Below are 22,762 nucleotides of genomic sequence, written 5' to 3'. Positions count from 1 at the left end.
AATTTCTTATATAGCTATAAGAAACTGTTAGCTCCTAAAGATGGGCTAAATACAGTCTCTTTAATAGTCAGGAATTGTCCAACATTCCCTTTTATAAATGGGTTTTAAAATGAGTTACAGTTCTGTCATTGCTTGTCAGCATTTTCTCCATTTACTGTGTAATTTTGTCACTTTTCAAAACAGTGCTAGAGAAGAAACTACTTCTCACTGTACAGCGTCAGGCATGTGTTCTTTCCTGTAAACAGAGTGAAGTGGTTATAATTTGTTTTCAAGGTTTATTAGATTCCAAGATTAATGGGCAACATCGTAGCTCCCTGATATTTGTACATTATCAAGCTATAGGAACTTTACCTTATTTAACTTTTTTTTCCTTCTCTTCCAGTGACAATCATAGGAGGCATCGTTTTTTTGGCGTTTGCATTTTCTGCACTATTTATAAGTCCTGATTCTGGTTTTTAACAGGCTTGTTTTTTCATTTGTGTTTAGTTGAAGATAGGTAACTCTTGTCTTTCTGTACATAGTGTACACTATAACTAAAAACGATAGAAAATACTGTATTTTGTAGCACTGATTTGTGAGTTTGAACCATTTAATGAGAGTATTAGGTCCAAAAGAGATAATCATTGATTCTATTTGCAACATGGATTTTTAAAAGAAACCTAATCTCTAAGTGTGGATTGTTTTTTTTTCTCCAGCGTAATTATGTTAATATGGTCTCCTTTTTTTTGTACATGCAGAACCATTGTGTGGTGGAGTCTACCACTTGATTTTCTTTCAGCACTGACCCCTTTATAAAGAATATAAATTTTCTCCTGGATCACCAAGGTGTTTTAAGATGTCTACCTTAAAATTTTTCTTGGGGGAAGAATGAATATCTTTTAAAACACTTCTTAAGCCAGTAAGCAATTTAATCGAATCTTTTCAAAATTGGGATCTTTTAAAAAAAGAGAGAGAGAGAAATATGATACTATTATTATACCAATAGGAAGACACAATAAGACTTGTTTGCCAGATCCATCCCTCCTCCTTTTTTTAAAATTGGGTAAAAAACCCAATATAAAAACAGTCAATATTTGACAATGTGGAATTACCAAATTAAAAGAATACTATGAATGTATTCATATTTTTTCTATATTGAATATACAATGTAACATAGATACAATGTAAATAAAGGCGGTATGACCGGTGCTTGTTTTTCCTTTTGTTATACAAGTTCCTAACTTTTTATCAAAGTAGTGTTAATATATAGACCAGTTTCTAAAGATGAAATATTAAATACTGAGCTATGCCTAAAGTAGCTCAACAGGAGTCAGCCATTGTTCTACAGCACGTCATACTTAACCCTCACAATTCTATGAGGTAGTAAGTACTAGTATTATCCTTCTCTAAAAGGTAAAAGAGTAACTTGCCCAAGGTTCCATGGTAGAGCTGGGAGTCAACCAAGCAGTTTAATTCCAGAGCCTACAGTCATTCACTACGCGAAGGCTACCTCATTTTATCATAGCAATTTCAGTAATCACTGTCATTGAAGTATATTCTAACTTGACTACTAACTAGACTCCATGCAAGCAGCATTTAATAGCTGCTTTCCCGCAGCGTGACGTGTTTTATTACCGTATGCAGTAATACTGCTGTAACTTGTGTCTTTAAACCCAAGGGACAGACAGTTCTTCTATAGAAACATTCACGTTTTCCTGTGTGAAGTGTAACAGTAGGTCCAGGGCAATTCAAGTTTACTAGCTACTGCAGAGGGCTGTGATGCACAGTGACTTGTAATTTGAAGAGACTGTGAAAGCACCTTAAATACACAGCCTTGTCAACACAGCCACCATTCTGCAGTAATATGGGAAGACAGCTAACTACTATTGTGAAGAGGTCTAAAAGTGACTGTCAGCTAAAAAGTGGCACATACTGATGAAGAAAAAATCTTTTTGGAAACTTAAAAATACGGGTTACAGGTAGAAAACCATTAACTAAGCACTTCGGGAAGATTCCTCGTTAGGTGCCTTAACTCCATCTTTGCTTTCCGCAGTCAGACACCCCTAATGATGCCTGGTGAGGCACTGTGGCTCAGTGGTAGAATTCTCGCCTCAGGAGACCCAGTTTCAACCCCTGACGAATGCACTTCATCGGCAGCCACCACTCATCTGTCAGTGGGGGTCTGTGTGTTGCTACAAGGTGGACAGGTTTTAGCAGAGCTTCCAGACTAAGACGGACTTGGAAGGAAAGTCTGATAACCTACTTTTGAAAAATCAGCTAATGAAAACCTATGGGTCAAAAATAGTTCAATCTGTGACTGATCGGACAGTGTTGTGTTCCATTGTGCATGGGGTCGCCATGAGTTGGGGCCAGCTTGACAACAACTATGCCTTAGGCTATTACGAACAGGGAGATGGAGGAATAGTTCTTTTCCAAGAAAAGAAAGAACAATTCCCCTGTTAGAAAGTAGCTGCCACTATCACAGTCCAAACTTGATGGTTAAGGTAACCTGGTCCCAGTACTGGTACAGCATGTTTGAGTAAACAGCACAGCTTTCTGAGGCACCACGATCTTGTAGCAGGACAGAACTATTCTGAGAGAACCTGGTAGCTCAGGTCTAAGCTACAACGTAAAAATAGCTAATGTTGAATAAAAAATGAAAATGTTAATAATGATTTTTAAATATTTAATAGCCTTTCTTTAAAGTCAAAATAATGTGATTCTTACAAGTTATGTGCTAAATAAAGCAAGTGTTAATTTTTGAGAAATGCAGGTAATACTGGAAAAAAAAATCATAGCACTGAGGTATTTTTTATTTTTAAAACTGAATACGGAAACAAAAGGCTGGATCTAATTTTTACATTTATAAAAAAAAGCCACTGCTTGGCTCTTTTGCTATATTTTTAGGTTCTGAATACATTATGAGGCCAGGAAGAGCATTATACTAGTACATGTCATTTTAAAAAGCTATGCACATCATAACCTGGAACAGTGATCATACAGCAAGAGGCCTGAGTGGAGGTAGGCTAAAACACATTTTAACTTTCTTCAAAGGATAGCTTTGAAAAGCAAGAAAAACAACTGTAACCGATGGTAACACCAAATTAAAATGGCAATATTGGTAACAAAATGATCCACATATTTCATACAATGTTGTATTTCCAAACATAGCTCATGAAAATCAGCAGAGAACCTAATATAGCACCGTTGAAACCATTCCTTATCCCTCGTGTTTCTGTGCAATTTTTGATTTTGGCAGACTACCTGGAAAGTTTGTCAGTCTTCATTTTGGTAAATCAGTTTGGATTTCAATTAAATGTTTTCTTTAGGAAAAGACATTCTTAAGATCAGTTAGCCATTTATAGCTCCACTCTTGTGGATTTAAGAATGACGAGCTACATCTACTTTTTATTTAAAACCGAGAACCAAGCAACAAGGACAGCAGTGTCCAGAGCAGCACACTACGAACCACACAGAACGTCAGAATCTGGTGTGTGTTTTTACAACTACAAATGATGCCAACAAGTAGAAATTTACAAAAACTTTGTTTTGTACTAGCTGGTTTCAATACAGCAGTGAATTAAACTTGTCTTTGGGCTTCAGTCTTTACATAAAGTGAACGTGAAAGTGCCACACTAAGGCCCCTTTCTCAACTTTTACCACAGTAAAATAGGTTTAAAAAAAATTCTATAATGGCCTAAATTACAGCTTTTTTTCCCCCACAGAAAAAAATGGACATTTCCTGGCCAAAATCTTTTTTTTTGCTTGAAGATGATTGTCTAGTTACATAACATCGATTAGAAGTTACATAGCTTTTCCTACATTTTAACTTCTTAGTGCTGGCACAGCCGTCACCAGCAGTGAACTTGCTCCAATACAGGCAAACTCAAACACGCATTACAGAACATTTGAATGTCGTTTTATTAAGCGATGTCACAGTTTGTTCGCTCAGAAATTTAAAAGCAGACGTTTGAGAACATCACATCTTCAATTTAACTCTTGAGCAACTTTTTTTTACATCATTAAATCCAGCTTGTGGTTGATGGGGTTTAATTTCCATGCTCTAAGGGAGTCCCTGGGTGGTGCAAACAGTTAACACTGGGCTGCTAAGGGAAAGGTTGGAGGTTCAAGTCAACTCAGAGGCGCCTAGGAAGAAAGGCCTGGCGGTCTACATCTGAAAAATCAGCCACTGAAAACCTTGTAGAGCACAGTTCTCCTCTGACACACATGGGGTCACAATGAGCTGAAATTGACAGCAACTGGTGAGGGACCCCAAAAGCTAAATACCGTGCCCTGTACCTGGCCTGTGGGACTCGAGCTGCCCTGGGAGCCCTGAAGTATCATACTGTGTTCTAATACATATCAGCAAGAAGTGTTCTCAAGTTTCTAGGCTTTAAATGTTCAAACACTGCTTCACTGGAGAGTCCTGTGTGTGGAGGTTTTGTTTTTTTTAAAGAAGCAAGTAGCATGCGAAGACAGCAAACATCTTTTGTAGAAAAGTTTACAGTGTGTACACATTGTTCCACCTATATTTAAGGACTTGAAATGAACTTTAATATGGATATGATAACAACAGCCAATAGAAGCTGCTGATTGCTTTACTTATGTTTCCCAAAATGGGCAAAATAGGGGTAAAATCGAGGCAAAGTGTGCCACTGGTTCTGTCATACTGGCCTTTGGCTGTGTTGGGGAAGTCATTATACAAAAAGTGCCCATTAAATGGAGAAGGCAGCAAGTGAAATTAGAAAAAGGTTGGAGCTTTAGGAAGCTGATCTTAGAGTTACCTTTATGGATTTTTCTGAAATGAGCTGAGACCAGGAGGGCTGTGCAGGGGCATCTGGACTGAGCCCTCTACTGCCATCCTGAAGTAAAGCAGACACAGATGCCCATGAAGAGTCATCTCATATGAGCGCTAGAGACTGCACCCCAAGTGGGAGGAGCTGGTTCTCTAAACGATGACGCTGAACATCAAAACCACAAATTAAATACAGGACACTGAAATCACTCTGATAAGACAACACAAAGATATTAAAAACAAATAAATACACTTAGCCATTTTTATTCAAGAAACCCAGAAAGCTGCTTTCAAAGCAACTGCTTCTTTAAACCACTCTCTGTATTCTTTCATAAATACTTACTATTTTGATTGTCACTTAATGCAGCACCTCAGTTTTTGCTGGTGGTGGTGATGGCCACTTAACAGTCGCTTCATGAAAGCAATCCTATTTCACTAAAGCGCATTTCCCTGGAAAACCCAGACAGCTTACAAAACATTGTTAAATACTCAAAACAGAACCTGCAAAGTATCGGTTTATTTAAGAAAAACAAGGAATGTAGTGTTAAAATTATGACATGGGGGATGAGGGGAAATATGCAAAACAGTCACATGGAAGGAAAGTTTTAATTTTTAAGTATCTTTGAGTCTGCTTAATTTCTTATGAGCTGTTCGACACTGCTTTAAATATCCTGAATTAAAACTACACCAACAAAATTCATCCCCAGTGTTTCCATAGGAGACATTAAAATAAGACCAAATTATACGATTTTTTTTCCCTTTAACCAAAGTAGTATTTTTTTTTAGAGTAGTATTTTTTTCAGTCCTTTTTGTGCAAAAATATTACAAAAGCAATTCAAATGGAAACACTGAAATGACACACCAACATTTCAGAGCACATTTAAAATACTCAGAATAATTCTTGAGATTACCATATTCTAGAATACTACTATTGATCACTTTTAGGTTAGTTCTGTACATCCACTTGCACTGATGCAATTTTCCTAGACCACTGAAAATAAACAGGCTCACTGGTCTCTTTTGGTGTCCACACAATAGGCAAGGCAGGTTTACAATAGTGTCTAAATGGAACGAGGCATCTACAGTCTCCTGACTCCACCACATTCAAAACAAAAGTCAAAGTTCATTTGGCTACCTTGAAATCACTCCCATAAACCTACTATGGTTCACTGGATCTAAACATTTCTCAGAAATGTGTCATTTTATAAATTCACCTAAGTGATGATTTGGGGATCCTTTAGAAATAGTTAATGCCTAAGATAATAAACTTTACCAAAATGAGTAATTGCAATAAAGTGCTTTTTACATTTCAAAATGATGCTTTTAGATTGCGGTGTGTTGTTTGAAAAGTGTGTGCTATTCCTCGTGTAAAGGATCCCCAGGCATGAGAGTTGCAACTTCTCACCTGTCTCATAAAGCAGCAGCACTATCTTTTGGTAGGCTGACAAGAGGCACATTACCCGTGCGGATGAAGCTACACTAGCGCTATGGCAAAAAAGGGGTAAATTAGAAAAGTGGGGGGATGTGGAAGGTTCCTAGTATACTCATAGTAATTATATACAAATATATTAAATATGCTATAAAAATAGTAGACTCTTTTCCTTTGCAATTACTTCAGAAGCTCCTTTTAGAATAATGCTCATCCAATCCATACAAACTTACAAGGTTCTCCTTCTCCATGCACTATTAAAAACAGCAAGTGCCCTTCTTTTTCCATCTTTTAAAAATTCCAATCTGCCTACTCCTGGCTAGACTCACTCAACAATATTAATATCCAGTGTTTATACCTTCCAACGTTGACTCCCGTGGGACTAAGAACAGGGTTGCAGATATTGGAAAGGTTACAGACTTGTATGAGTTTTACATATATGTTTATCAACAAATTGTTAATCACCAAAGAAATGCAGAGAAATGAAAAAGCAGAAATGAGCAATAGTAGGGTAAAATGCTGTCTGCATTCCACTTAGAAAAAGTTTGCCTCAGTGCAGCAAAAACATTGTAAAACATGTTGAATAATAACCCAGTCTAAAAGAATCTTCACCTGTCTGTATACAGGAAGAGAAACAGAGTTCTAATTTAAGTGCCCCTTTCTCACTAAGGCATCTTGAACAAGGGTTCATCTCCCTTCAACACAAAATGCCCGTTACAGGCTGGACTGCTTCAGTGCTCATAACTAACTTCAAGCAGACGGCTTTAAGGCAATGACCAACAACTAGAGCACTTCTGCAGAATCCAAATAAGATTTTCAATACTCTGCACTGAGTATAACAATTCAAAATCACTGGCATCTTTTTATTTCTAGTTCATTGCTAAACCAGATTTAAATGATAAAGCAAAGCACAGGACTCGCAAAGTTACTCCATCAACTTAGGATGGAGTTCAGAGACGGAACTGTAGTATTTATTTACACACCCCTCCCCCCCACACACATTCACTTTTCCTCCAATATTTTCCATTCTAAAACTGGAGTACTTTTAAGTGTCTGGGTTCTCGTTTAATGCCACCCTTGGCAGCAATTTTCATTATTAATCCTTGTAGGCAGGTCTCTCTAATTGCTGAACAATTCTGAGTCACCCAGTGCCACAGAAGATGACTGAAGAGCAGCTAGTATCTTTGCTTACCTTCAACATTTTCTTGCATACCTCAAAAGTGCCACTCAAAATGTTTTTAAGAAAAACTGAATATTTGTGAGAATAAAGCAGAGGGACAAATACGACTTGTAAGTAGTTGAAAGGTGTTTTCATTTGGTATCTTCATGGTTTAGATTTAGGATTTTAACAACTCTGGCTACAGAAATAAATGAACAGACAACTGCTATCTTCACTTGAATGCTCAAGTCTTGATGCATGGGGGAGCTTTTCATCAGGGAACAGCTCTGCAGCTCATGTCCAAGAGGGAAACAGGCAGCAACTAGTGCTGCTCCTCCAACACGGGGTACTGACAGCAAAGGCAAAGCTGCTCCTTTAAATTCAGTCATTGTTAATGCTAGGCAGGAAAACAGGAGCCGTGAGGAAAAACAGGAGTTATAAAGGAAAATTCTAATTTTCCTTCCTAAATATTTTTGGGGATAGAAAATACTTGAAGAGACTGGGAAATGAGAAGGTGATTAAATAAACATAGTCTACAGATTCACCTTATGGCTTGTCTTATACTTTGCTTCTGTTAACCTAAGTACATAGTACTCACAGTTTACCATCTTTTTAAAAAATACGGTACTTAGACAACAAGCCTTAATATAACTGTTCTCCAGATCTTTTGTTAGCTAGATTAAAAAAAAAAAAAATTTTTTTTTATCGCTAAATCTCGCCGATAAATAAAAGAGGCACAACTCAGATATAAATGCAATGGCATGATAAGGTCAAGAAAGGCAATTTGAAGAGGGGAGAAAATATGTTACCATATTCTACACCGATTTTGTCTGCATATATGTATGCTCAAATATGCACATATTCTCACAACTATTCTTGACATTCATGGGAATGTCAGAAATTTCTTCTGGATGACCATGTAGCTAGAAGAATTCCTTGGTATTTAATTTTTGATTGGTATCCTCATGCTTCTTTTATAGAAGGGTAGGTACCAGCTTTCTTTGGTTGTTTCATTTTCTTTTCAACATAAATGCTCTACGTTATGTGGCCAGGTATAGTTTTCTACAGAAAGACAAAGTATATACCTCAAGGATGACAGCAAGCTGAGGACAGGAAAGTCTTAACTGATTTAGAATTTCTCTGACCCCTTTATCTAGCAATTCTGCATTAGGTTATTTTCACTGCTCAAAACTATTAACAACCTCAACTCTGTTGTAGTTTAAAATATTTTCCTTTAAGGGTAATTCTGATTTACTATAGGTTGTTGTTCTCCTTTTCCTCAGTAATAGTTTTTTATAGTCTAATAAGATACCTTCCTTTGCTCTGTAGATGTGAATTTTATTATCAGTACCATAAAATCTATAAAATGCCATATGAAATCTTAGTTCATGTTCAGAAAGCATGTGAGTCACAACATTCCAATGCTGTGATGGAAACAAAGCCAATTCCTACCCCTTTTTTTCTTTGTAGGAAAATCAAGTTTGTAGTGCACAAATCTTTATTAGCAATTCTTAAATGACTATTTAGCTTTAACTTTGATAGTAGGATGTCATCTTTTATTTCTAAATTATTCATACCTCCAGTCCAAAACACTCAGAGCAGTCTTCATAGGAACCTAGGAGAAAAACAATATTGACACCCACATGCTGTTAAAAATGTACTAAGATTTCAAAATTGCTACTGAAACCAGACAGTGAGTTGAAGATGGTGAATTATCACCTGAATTAAAATCAAGGCACTATGGGATTTTTTTTTTTCCCCCTCAAATAACCCTGAATCATTTCTGACTAAAAGAAGCACTGAAATTGTGAAGGATAATAAAAAGATTCCAACATATCCTAAAGTTAAAATTCCCACCACTGAGAATGTTAAAAAGTGCCTAAAATATGTTTTCTGTGCAAATTTTACTCCTATAACTTAGACATTCTTGAAATTACTTTCAGGCCTGTTGAAAACCATTTACGCAAATATTTTCAACTATGAACTATATTAAAACGTGATCAAAAATTCCCAACCATCTAAAATAAAGCAGTGCAAATCCTATTTTCAAACATACATGATTGAAAAATAATGAAATGAGGGTATTTCTGACTAACTTGAAAATCCTGTTACATCAATAATTTAACCTGAAAAAAATCCACTCCCAGCAGCACATCATTACGCACCGAACCAACTGCGACATCACAGCTAAGGTAGGAAAGAGGACTTGTGCCCGGGGCGGGTTTACCAGTGAGCACAGTACACCAGCTTACAGGAAGCAGGGCACACATGGGCTTACTTGTGCTTACTCACTCATCTCTAGTGCACAATTTTACAGGGGTTTTACCACATCTTTGATGCAGTGAAATTCTGCACTACAGATGAGTAAGTAAGCACAAGTAAGCCCGTGTGTACCCTGCTTATTGGGCAGTCTGTCTCTGCTTGTGCCCCGGAAAACTGAATAGAACGCTATCATGTTGTAAACAAAAGGGAAAACAGAGGGTGTATTATTTCACACATGGTGGCAGAATCTAATGAAATGTATTCATACCTACAAGAGATAATGCTTTCATGCAGCATACAACATGTTTTGCTTTCTCTCCTTTATCCAGACATTTACATAGTATTTTTACAGCATCTGTACAATAAAGAATTTGAACCCACACAACATTCTGAAAGTGACTACTATTCCATCATTATCTGAAAAGGGAGAGGGCTGGGGAGGTGTGTCTACTGAGTCTACTGGGCTGTCTTCATGGCATCATTGTAAGCAAACCCCTGACATGGCAGTGGTGTGTCCTCTGTAACACTTGATAACAGGCACAGAACCACTCAAAGTTACTAACATTGTTAGTGCCTTTCTGATTCACTGGAGGTCATGTTTCATAGCTGAGCTTCTTAACATTTGGCAATATACTCTTTCCCATCGAAAAATATCTGGGCAATACAACACTGTCAGAGCTGGCGACATCCCTATGATCATCCCCTGCTGGCTGGTATTTAATGTACATCTGTAGCAGTAGGTAGCATTTTCCCTGCCAACTAATTCCAGGAACTAAAACATTTAATACTGCATCTCATGAAGCCACTGGAAATTTCCTCCTATCCTCAGGTATCTGAGCAACTTTTATGGGCCAAACCCTTCCTCCCTTGATGTCAGAGAGGAGGCATGTGTGTTACTGTGGTTGAACCTTGGAAGGATCAGTCAAACTGTCAGTCCTGTGCCGACTAAGCTGCTGCTGTTGCTGAGACTGGTGTTGCTGGTGATGGGACTGAGGGAAAGTACTCTGTTGTAGTGGAAATGCAGCAGAGAGGATGAACTGAGTTGAAGGATTCCCATGGAGCAACCTAGAAGTCTAAAAAACAAATGGATTATGCAGCATCGCTTTACCCTCACTATACTGACTACATAAGATCTACTCAAGGTTTCCACTGTACACAGGACAAGGTCCTGAAGTTCCACACCACTGACATAATCCTTGCTTTCTCAGGTAAGAATCATATTTTGGAAAATTCTTATAAAACTTTCCCTCTTTCGGAAAGTATAACCTAAAAACCCACTGCCGTCGAGTCGATTCTGACTCATAGCGACCCTATAGGACAGAGTAGAACTGCCCCATTAAGTTTCCAAGGGGCCGTGGCGGATTTGAACTACCGACCTTTTGGTTAGCAGCCGTAGCACTTAACCACTACGCCACCAGGGTTTCCTCTGAAAGTATACGTGACAAAATTTCCTATTTTAAGGAATCTGAGTTGGAGATTTTATGGTATAGAAAGCAATCTGTGGCAACAAACCACACATTCTTTTGGTTTATATTAAAGATCCAAATTTTAAACAGATAATAAGGTTTAGGCATAGCTGTGAAATATGAAACATGAGGGCAAATGGGCTTCTGCATACAGGCCCATTCGGCTGGTAAACGCAGCAGTGTAAGTCGTCCGCAAAATGGGTCCTGACTGCTGGCTTCCAACTTCTGGCTGCCCCGTCTGCTAGAGGTGTGACTCGGGCCAGCTATTTACTTCTCTGGGCCTTAGTTTACAGGAATAACAACAATGTCTACCATACTGGGTTCTTATGAAGATTAAATGAGTTTAACCACAAAAACCTCTAAGAACAGTGCCAAGCACAGAATGTGAGCCTAATATTAGTTGTTAATATAATTGCTTAGAAGCACCAAAGATATGAGGACAGAGTTATTCTTAAGTCTTATATGTAACAGTGTGGTATAACAAAAGCAAAATAAAACAAAACAAAAAACACACAGTAAGAGGTAATAAGAGGCCCTGGATTTGAGTTTTACCCTGCCACTTATTACCTGTGTGACCTTGGGTAAGTTTCTTTTACCTAATTTCTACTCCGGCGTGCTGCTTATAAATCTATCGCTAGGACACAAAGGAAACCAGCTGAAAGAAAGTGAATTTTTCAGTGAAAGCCCTTTCCCACTACTGAAAATACAACTCGATGCAGGGTTTCCAATTTTAAAATGGAACTGTGGTGGGTGGTTTTTGCAAATGTGTGTGATGGGCACACACACACACAGGACAGATTCTTAAACCTTAGTGACCAGTAAGCTTTGACAAGGACCTCTCAAGAGTTTGCTGAGTTACTGAGTAGCTGAAGAATTCAGGGTATTTATGGTAGGATCTCCATGAGCCTTACTGGAGAACAACAGCAGTGCATTTTGGACATAGGTGTTATATAATTAACAAAGCCAAATTTTGTATTTGTCACCTACATATTAATGTATTTATGAAGGGTACTTACTGTCTATCTTGTTTATGGGTCCCATGTCTTTGGAATGCTTTTGTGGGAAAACTGGGGGAGGAGAAAATGTTCCTTCTTTTAAGGGCCTTTGTTCTCTGATATACTCAGAAGAAAGATAAGGTCTTAAGGCATGTCTTCTTTTCAAGCTTTTGCTTAATTCTTATTGAATATATTTTCTGCAGATAATAGCATACAGCTTACTATAAATTCTTATTCTTCACTTCTAATAATAGCTAACTCAGTTACTAATGACTGCAGTATAGGCCTAAGGTCTAAGGAACTGTATGACTTCCAGAGCTATGTAGGCAACTAACCCATTTTAGTTTTCCATTATCACCAAGGATTACATTTGAACCAGGACACTGAGGACGATAAATTAAGACTATATTTATGCCTGAGTATACAGTGTAATACTGGATCCTCTAATCATACTGTAGGTTGTATAACTCTGGCCTAGATGAGGTGGCCTCCAGCACAAGTTCAGGCTACCATACATGCAGAACTGTTCCAGCTAGGCCAGAAGGATGAAGGGGGATTTCCTGATGTCACAATCTGATACTATTCAACCCCAGCAAGGATACTGAGGTCTAGATATTTGTTCTTTTGATCTCTTTGCTGTGTACTGACTTTCTTCTATATCCTCTAGATAAGTAGAGCCTGTCTGATTCACTTATGTGATGTCTGTGTCTGTATTCTGCTTCATCTGAGCCTCTATATCTGTCAATACAGTGGTCATAAATGACAGCTAGCTACATGCTTTGTGCTATGTTCAATGATTTAATACATTCTTTTTACTCATGAGGTATAAACCATTATCATATATACACATACCATATATATATTCTATGTATATATCCCTCCATTTTATAGAAAAGGATATTGAAGTTTTACAAGTTTAAGTAACCTGCCAAAGGTCACACAATATGTGGTGCAGCTGTGACTCAATCTCAGAGCAGCCTGATGTTAGAGCCCAAGTTCTTACCGATGACTTATACTGCATGCTGCCTCCAGAGTCTCTCTCCTCTGATGTTAATTATAATTGCAAAATTATAATAAAATATAACCCCAAAAAATAATTTAATATATATACTACTAAAAAACACTGTCTTGAGACTCCTACACTATAAAGGGTTGAATTTGATAGGCTGCTAGAAAGGAACAGTAAATAGAAAGGTGCCTTTACTTGAATCCTAGAAACTCTTTCTAGAAAGAGAAAACAGCCTCTAAGTAAAGTACCCTGATGTAGGCAGGAAGGGGGCCACTTACTCTACCAAGCAGTTCAGATACTTGGGTATGTCCATGGCAGGGCTAAAAGTCTTCCAAAGACTGAACAAGGGGAGAAAAAATAGCTAGCTGGGGCAAGTTTTCCATCTTTGTAGAGATTCAAATTGTGGAATAAGCTTTTTATGGATTTTTCAGATCACTTACACAACTGTTCATTTAAATGTCTAATTATATAAAAGTAAATGGCATTGGAACAGCTTCCCCCTGGGGCGCATTACCTGTAAAAACTGCTGTGGTGGTTGGGTCAGCTGAGTCTGAGATGGCTGCTGAACTGAAGTAAGCTGCTGCTCCTGGGAGCTCTGCTGTTGTGGCTGCTGCTGTGTCACTGACAGTGTCTGTGACTGTTGCTGCTGTGTGGCAAACGTAGGATAGGCAGTCACCACCTGACCCATAAGCATAGTGCTGGGTACCATGACTGCCCCACAAGCTACAGGAGCAGTCACTAATTTGGTCACAAGTTGCTGACCTTGAGAAAATCTGTTGGAGAAAAGAGAAGCAGAGTCAGAAACACAAGGTATACATTATAAAAGGAAGTGGGGTGAAAACTTGTCTAATTCCCATGATAGTGCCAGTTTTGTTTTTAAAAAGCTGTCATGTTCCTGTTTTGTTTCCTGTTATTAAAAATTTCTTTTGAGATACCACTTAAACAAAAAAATTTACATAGTAAAATTAACATGATAACGTGACAAAAATACAAACGTTTTTCTTTTTATAAAGTCACTAAGCACATGGGAGTCAGGTACCTGTGGCACATGGTTCATTTGCTAATCACGAATATGCTAATCACGAATAAACTTAAAATAATCGTAAGGAAATTTAAAACACTCTGTAGAAGAAAGTTACACTGAAAAATTGTTATCATGGATTGAATTGTGTCCCCCGCAAAATATGTGTCAATTTGGTTAGGGCATGATTCCCAGTATTGTGCGGCTGTCCTCCATTTTGTGATTGTAATTTTAAATTCAGAGGATCAGGATGGGATTGTGACACCACCCTTACTCAGGTTACCTCCCCGATCCAAGGTAAAGGGAGTTTCCCTGGTGTGTGGCCTGTACCACCTTTTATCTCTAAAGAGATAAAAGAAAGGGAAGCAAGCACAGAGTTGGGGACCTCATACCACCAAGAAAGCAGCATCAGGAGCAGAGCGCGTCCTTTGGACATGGGGTCCCTGCGCCTGAGAACTCCTCTACCAGGGGAAGATTGAGGACAAGGACCCTCCTCCAGAGACGACAGAGAGAAAGCCTTCCCCTGGAGGTAATACCCTGAATTTGGACTTGTAACCTACTAGATGACTAAGACAATTGTATTTTATAAATATAATTCAAAACCAAATGTCATCCTAACAGTGAATAAAAGTACCTTCAATTTATAAATTTATCAATGCAGCAAAGTACCCACCATGTTAGAATTCACTCATTTTCCTTCCCCTCTCCCTCCCTCCATCTTTCCTTCCTTCTTTTTTAATAAAAAAGCGAGCAAAACATGATGCCTCTTTGGGCAACAAGATTATTTCTATTTGCTTTTTCTTTGAAAGGAAGTTAGCTTCTAACACTGGTCAGACAATGAGGAAACTGACAGGACCCTGCTATAGACGTCGCCTGACATAACTGCAATGACAAACGGTTTAAAGTACCTGGCAGTGTTAAACTTAGCACAGAGGCATACTTTATTATTTACACATTCCACAAGGCATTTATTTTCAATCCATGCTAAATCCTGAAAATACTGTATTTTACATACTTCAGAACCGAGTGCTTTATAATGGAAAAAAATTAAAACTGGAAACAACTGTCGCAGTTGTTAGCTGCTGTGGAGTTGGCCCTGACTCACGGTGACTCCAAACCACAACAGAACGAAATGCTGCTCGGTCCTGTGTCATCCCTACGATCAGCTGTGGATCAACCGTTCTGATCCACAAGGTTTTCTCTGCCTTATTTTCGGAATTAGATTGCCAGGCCTTTCTTCTTAGTCTGTCTTAGTCTGAAGCTCTGCTGAAATGTATTTAGCATCACAGCAACATGCAAGCCTCTGTCGATGGGTGGTGGCTGTGCATGAGGTACACTGGCCAGGTCTCCTGAAAGCAAGGCAGGATCCCACCACTGAACCACCACTGCCCCCAAAGAAACACATAACATTTATAAAATGGCTTAGTTACAGAAATACTAATTTCTTCCTAAATTTAAAAGAAATTTGTATCTGAATTGCTCAGCTGCTCACTGACAAATGTGATAAGAATACTGCATCCATTTCAGGCAGCAAAACATATGCTTCAATCTAGTTTTGCTTACTCACACTTCTGTGGCTTTGTATATACTGCTCTCTGCCTGAACACCCACCCTCCCTTGACTCCCTGCCACATCCAAAGGCAAGCTCTTGAAGACTCAGGCCAGGTATCTCCTCCTTTACGATGCTTTCCTTGACCATATTCTCTCTTAATCTGCTTGCCTTGACCCATAAAACTGCTCACTTCCTCCTTTCTAAACACCTATTAAGTGTTTATCACATCAAATAATATTTATTTGTTTACCTTTATATTGTTATATAGTTCTTGGGGCAAGAACTATGCCATACTCATCTAAGTAGGCTCTCAGATGTTTGCTGAAACGTTTTTTTCCCTCAAAGAAACAGGTTTACAAATAGCTGCAAAATCATACCCTCTAAAACGCACATCAATATTCTAGAGTGATGCATTTTTCTTCAGGTGTTACAACTAGCCTGCATTTCTATGGCACACGTTCACAGTGCTTCCTTTTAGAATGTTAGAAAAACTTCAGAGCGTTAAGAGTTGGAAGGTAGACTTTTCTCGTTCTCCCTGCTCTCACTATCTCTGATCTGCTTCTTTAGTCTCTGGAAATTATTAAGAGGATTTTAATTTAAAATATTACGTGTTCTAATACAACAGCAAAATTGCACTATAAAAGCAGCAACCTACTTGTAGTAAAATAAGTAAAAAATAAAACCACACCCAAAATAGGATACTTAAGACTACAGAAATTCTATAGCTGTTAAAAGACAGCTTTCCAACATACAAATGGTGTTTGTTTTCATAAAGTTTGTTTCTAGGTCAGCTATCTGGTCTTCCCACTAAAATAAGCTATAGAAGGCTGTGTTTCTAGAATGACTCACAAAAGCCTAGGAAAGTATATGTTTAAGCACTTGAGCTTTGAAGACCAGGTCTGAGCTCGGGGATCCTCCCCCACTCCCTGTAACTAGCTATATGCTCTTGACCAAATCACTAAAAACCACCATGCCTCTGTTTTCTCACATCTGAGAGATAAAAGAGGATCCTAACACATTTTTTGGGGGCGGGGGCAGGCAGGGGAAGATAAGAATTAAATGAGATAATGTACTTTGTATTAGTACAGAACTTAATAAAAGATGAGCTACTTTTATTCTGTAACATAAACTGTGGTAGTACAACCCCTAATCAATGTTTCTATATGAAACCTCTCCAGCATCTGTGTCTCACAATGAGACAGAGCTGTCATAAAACTCTTTTAACAGTGTACTGAAGAATCTGGATTCTACAATATTTAGCAGCACATTTTTGGATGGGAAACAAAATTTTTGGTTATCCTTTTATTATAAAACCTTTAAACAATGGATACATTCTGGGTTTTTATTTCAAATTTAAGAACACTGGTTGTAGTGAGCAACAAACTAAAACCATTTTTTAATCCATCAGTCTATGACTTTGAAAATGACCAACGACAACTACCTTATCTGTCTGTCCTGAGTGAAAGTAGTTGCCGCAGCGCTCTGAGTACTGTTCTGTGGCACACTAGATGGGATCTGGACGACGCTCCCTGCTGCCGGCTGAGAAATCACCATAGTGTTATACAGGGGGGCTGTGAGAGCGCTCTGTGTCTGACTGGGGACAGGTGTTTGCTGATTGCGCCCACTCAGTACATTTTGTTGACTTTGCTAGAAAAGAAAAGATTTTATAGATAGATTAACTGACAAAAATGTAAGCAGAAAGCATAACTTCTACTCTGCACTGCTCTAATAATAGCTGACATGACAGAGAAAGAAGTGGCAGCATTTACTCTGGGAGAAATCTAGCCACAGAGGAATGACCTGTAGTTACTGAGAATGAAACAGACTTGAATACCCTGCTGGAAGGTAATCTATGACTTTAGAAAAAGCATAATTTAACAGGAAGATAGAAAACATACATGAAAAATTTGTTAAATGCCAGGAGTGCGTGACCAAGTCATTATTAGACATTGTATACCTCATGTAAAGCCTTGGGATTTACAGTCACAGTTGTACACCAATTACTGAAACATTCAGGAACACTGGTTAAACCATCACCGCCCCAACAGTCTACTCTGCACATGTGGTGACATGTTTCCTGGTCTGCCTCTCTGCAAGTCAAACCTTTTTAACATATAAAAGTAGGCTGTAAGTTACATGGACCTGGTATAATTTAGCCTAGACCTGTTAAACCAGTTGCAACATTTTTTAAATGTCAAAATGTTGGAAACATTTGACATTCAACACAAACATAATTTTTTGAAAAAATATTTTAATGATCATTCTCAATACTGTACTTGCTAACTGCTATTAAAATTTAAAATATGGTATTTTCCAAGATAGAGCTTTGTTTTAGCAATGATACACATTTTAATCACTGAATTCTTCATAACCCATTATACCTGATAACATTACCTGAGTAGATGTACTTTGTAAAGCCTGCTGTTGTATCATGTGCTGAGTTGTACCAATATGTCCAGTATTCAGTCCACTTTGTATCTGGTTAGTAGGAACAACCTGACCTTGCATATTTATAGGTGCGAGTTGCTGGATGTTAGATGAATTTCCAGAAGAAAGTTGAACAGAGCCAAAATTCAATCCAGGGGCAGACTGTTGTAAAAACATCTTTTAAAATAAAGATTACATTAAAATGAGTTTTGTAAATTAATTATTGAATAAAATGTGAAACTTCATTCTTCTAGTGATTCTTAACCCTACTGTGTTTCAAATTATTAGAAAACATGTTACAAATTTCAAAATGTTTGAGCATTTTACATTTTGGGGATTGTTACATCAGCTAGCATTACCCTAACTCAGTGCTACTCAAAGGTCTGTGGACTAGCAGCATAGATTATCATTTATAATTTATGGTATTAGGTAGAAGTAGTTTTTATTTACCAAAGTCCTAGTCTCAAGATGTAATTTTATACTGGCCCTGTTAGTTGACCAGGTAATACTAATATGGCACATATCTACTATGTCCTGGTGTTTTATTTTAAAACTATTGCTGAGGACTGATTTATAAATTCTGTGGTTAAGAGCTCGGCTGCTAACCAAAAGGTTAGCAGTTCAAATCCACCAGCTGGTCCTCGGAAACCCTATAGGGCAGTTATACTCTGTCCTACAGGGCTGCTATGATTCGCGGTATCAACTTGATGGCAATAGGTATCTAAATGTACCTAGAAGTTTATATAAAATACAGTTTTTATATTTTGGATTTAAACTTACTAAAAACTCAACTGCTAAAAGATGATTCCATTAGGCTAGAGAAACAAGGATGTTGATGGAAATACCCTTATGAGCAATTATCTTTAAAGACTACACGAAATCACACTGAATAGGTAACCAATTAATATTACTGAGCTGTCAAATAAGAAAAGTCAATTTTCCCAAGAAACCAAAATATGGATGCAAGATTTTAACTGTTGTATTCAAATATAAGAATAACTTACCTGCAGCCCCTGGCCATGAACCATCTGAAGTTGTTCTTGAATTTTTCTTAGTTCTTCCTGTTGTCGATGGATATTTGCCTCTATCATCCGGGTTCGTTGCTCCAGTTGGTCTTTCAGATGCTGCATGGCTCCTAACTGAGCTGAAAACTGAAACTGAAGTACCATGCATGGAAAAAGTAAAGCATAGTTTATAATTTCTTATAATTGTACAATGTGGAAAGTAAGCAGTATATCCTGAGTTAAGAATGTTATGCGAAGTATCAGTGTATTACCTCTCGGCTGGATTCTCAAATCCAGAAATCTTTGCTCTGCTTTTGTGATAGTGGAGCTAGACCCTGTCAATATTTGTCCTTGCCAACAATCACAAATTAAACCCTATCAGTGGAGGGTACCTGAAGGATAGTGCAACAGGAAGGGGCTTTCCTTCCCGGTTCTGGCGCTTTTCCTTCTTACTCTTCCAGCACGGCTGCCAGCAGGCAGTTTCCCAGCGAGTCTCATCAGCACCCCAGTAGGTGGCTTTCCAGCAAATTTCACTGGCATCCTAGTGGGCAGCTTCCAAGTCCTGCTGCACGCCAGTGGGTAGCTTCCTAGCCAATTTGGCCAGCACTCTAGCAGGTGGTTTCCTGCTCTGCAGCCCTTGCCTGTGGTACCTCAGTATAACTTCTGTCATCGGGTGGAGGGCAAGGCAGGTTTTAGAGGCCGGAGAACTTTCCAAGTTTGTTCCTTTCTTAGATACTTTCTTTCTGCCTTATAGTGGCTGTCTCTATATCTACTATTCCTATATTCTTTAGAGTTCTCTTTATTCTTCTTAGTAGTTAATCCCTACTACCAGTCAATAATTTTCTGTATTATCCCTATTCAAATTTCTGGTGTGGCTTCTGGCTTTTGACTCCTAAGTGGATCTTGACTGATACAAGTATACACTGGAGTCAGAAGATGCAAGCTCACATTGTGGCTCTACCACGCAACTGGAACAAGTCATTTAACTTCTCTCAGCCTCAGTTTATCTGTACAATGGGGATAATAAAAGCACCAACTTCATGGGGTTGCCTAAGTATTAAATAAGTTAATGTATTAGGCTGAACCATTTCAAATTGCTGATAATTGACATTTTTTTACCTAAGTTACCAGCAGTTTCATATGGTTCAGCTACATAATATAAAACAAAGTTTGACATTCTCATTATTAATATTTATTAAAAATTCAGTGAAAACAGTACCTTGTCATATAAAGCATACGAAATCTATCCCAATTAGCTGCTCTTTTACTCATTATCCTTTATTTTATGTGGAGGCAATGGATCACATGTGGTGGATACGGAGGAAGAAAAAAAACAGCTTCTCCAGTAGCTTCGCTTATACTCTTTAACAAATGAAGTATCCAGCACCTAGAATTAGCTGCATCAAATTCTAACATCCCTAGAATGTCCTCTGTGTGCACATCATAGCAGTACCCAAGGTGACCAAAAAGAGATAACCAACCATGACATTTTCACCTAAAACTGTTCTCAGACAAGTACAGAACAAATATTTGTAAGGACTAAGCAATTATGAATGAATGAATGCACAAATGGATGAAACATAAGTTATTCTGCTTCCAGTGTTTATAACCATTACCCATTTTTTTTTGTTTAATCTGAGTTATAAGCAGCTCCTACTTTCTACTGCTTGTAATTTAGCTACATTTGATGATTCACATCTTTAGTCTATACAGGCTCATTTAATATATTTCCGTAAATATTCAATCATAAGTACATAGGATAAAGTGTAAGAGCAGAGAGTCTCACTTTAGTGGAAATCTGTCTTAATCTTAAAATAGTCTCCTACAAAGAGAAGACTTCAAAAGTGAGAAATGCTTACCAAAAACTTTTTTACTCTGTCATCTAAAGTTTGTATTCCGGACACTGAATATTACTTTTTAAGGCATACACCTCTGGCTTCTGAAGTTGACAGTAACTATACTGTATCATATATAGGACTACACCACAAGTTTAAGAAAAGATTACATATTTATACCTCAATTCCCTCATGCCTTTATTTTATTTATATAATAAAAATGTATATTTACGTTGTTTAAATTTATTTTTATTGTAACTAAAGTTAAATTGTACCTTTGGATAAAAATGATACTGTCACAATTTATAAGGGATATAAAGGATTTCTATGAAGTACAAATAAGAAAACAGAAACAAACACAGATGCAGGATAACAGGAAATAAAGCCACAGAACTAAGAAGCAAAGCAGTTTGGCTTAATCACTGAACAAGGTGTGAGATTTGAATATTCACTAACATCTTTGACATAGTAGATGTGATTTAATTCTCTTTTAAAATGAAATATTGAAATACACCTTTAAAATGTTTATTCAGTATGCTGAGATCAATGAATTAATGATACTGAAAGAATGCCTATATATTTACATAAAAATCCTGTTGACACTTCAATAAACAGGATTTGAGGACTTAATACTGATAAAAATGGTAGCAACTAAATATAACATTTAATAAAACAGTGCTATTATAATGCTGTTACATGACAGTATACTATAGAAATCAAGATTAGGAATTTTAGGTAATTTATACCATCATCAACATATTTACCTACTGTTAATTATCATTATCTAAAATAAAAAAAAAGATACTGCTAAATCAAGGTGTATTTAATGCCAAACAAAGCAATCAGAAAATTTTATACCATCCTTACTACTACTCAGCAGTATTTTTAATGTGTTTGAGGCATTAAATGAGTTCACAGTCATAAATTACAAACTGGGAAACTACAATCAAAAGTAACTTAGTGTCGCTTTTGTAATACCTCTCCTTTGTCTTCCTGATTTTTATATTCAGGCCTCCTTCAGGACTTAGGCCAGGCAACAGTTCTTCTGGAAAAGTCTTCACTTCCTCAGGCTGTATTAAGGGTCCATGTCATGTATTCACGTATCAGCCTATATGCCTCTAGCCTGCACTATAAAAGTTATCTAGGTGCCCTCCAGATGTAATAAAGTCTTCTAGTATGGATATTACATCTTACTCATCTTTGCACTGTCAACACCTGTAACATCTGACACATACAAGGAACTCAATAAATGTCCTATATATGAACAAGGGAATGAAGAATATGTGAATGAAGTTACTCAAATCTTCTAATATCCATTAGAAGAACAAAACGAACAATTATATTTCACCTTTAGTGTCTTTAGGTCTATAGCATTTCTCAATGGGAAGTGTTGTAGTATACCAAGCAGGACAATTCTTTGTTGTACAAGACAGTCCTGCACACTGGAGGACATTTAGCAACCCTAGCCCCTGCCAGTGGCACCCCACAATCATGATAATAAATAATGTCCCCAGATATTCTAAATGCCCCCAGCTGAGACTCACCACTTCTAAAACTATATTTTAAAGAAATTTATATTAGCTTAAAAGCAATTTATCATCTTACAATACCCAATTCAAACAAACAAACAATCAAAAAATACCTGGGACATGCCTTGTGGAACTGGTAAATTTGCAGCTTGAGACATCACTGGCTGTGTTAATGACTGACCAACACACTGGGAATTTATGGACTAGAAACAAAATAAATAACACTGGAATGATGATTGTTCCCGTATGTGAGCACTTCCACCAGAAATATCAACATGATACTTTTATGACTGAACTTTC

General features: G+C 37.6%; 2 protein-coding genes across 22 annotated transcripts in view; one reads left to right on the top strand and one right to left on the bottom strand.

Annotated features, from left to right (window-relative positions):
• The window catches only part of TMEM165 (transmembrane protein 165), a 42,422-nt gene extending 41,489 nt beyond the window's left edge, over positions 1-933 (top strand). For both annotated transcript variants that reach the window (XM_003415930.4, XM_023555069.2), the window contains exon 6: positions 383-933. In XM_003415930.4, the coding sequence (XP_003415978.1) occupies positions 383-459 (77 nt within the window). In that variant the 3' untranslated portion in view covers positions 460-933. The remainder of the gene's footprint in view (positions 1-382) is intronic.
• Positions 934-8,292: 7,359 nt separating this feature from the next.
• The window catches only part of CLOCK (clock circadian regulator), a 144,371-nt gene continuing 129,901 nt past the window's right edge, over positions 8,293-22,762 (bottom strand). For 17 of the 20 annotated variants that reach the window (XM_023555062.2, XM_064285773.1, XM_064285777.1 and 14 more), the window contains 6 exons: positions 22,576-22,665; positions 19,099-19,251; positions 18,062-18,271; positions 17,109-17,314; positions 13,609-13,867; positions 8,293-10,697 (listed from right to left, as the gene is read on the bottom strand). In XM_023555062.2, coding sequence (XP_023410830.1) covers positions 10,518-10,697; positions 13,609-13,867; positions 17,109-17,314; positions 18,062-18,271; positions 19,099-19,251; positions 22,576-22,665 — 1,098 coding nt within the window. In that variant the 3' untranslated portion in view covers positions 8,293-10,517. The remainder of the gene's footprint in view (positions 10,698-13,608; positions 13,868-17,108; positions 17,315-18,061; positions 18,272-19,098; positions 19,252-22,575; positions 22,666-22,762) is intronic. The other 3 variants (XM_064285784.1, XM_064285785.1, XM_064285786.1) reach the window with 3 other exon arrangements.

The sequence above is a fragment of the Loxodonta africana genome, chromosome 5 (genome assembly GCF_030014295.1).
Source record: "Loxodonta africana isolate mLoxAfr1 chromosome 5, mLoxAfr1.hap2, whole genome shotgun sequence".
Lineage (NCBI taxonomy): Eukaryota > Metazoa > Chordata > Mammalia > Proboscidea > Elephantidae > Loxodonta > Loxodonta africana.
This window is presented reverse-complemented; position numbering and strand designations above follow the sequence as displayed.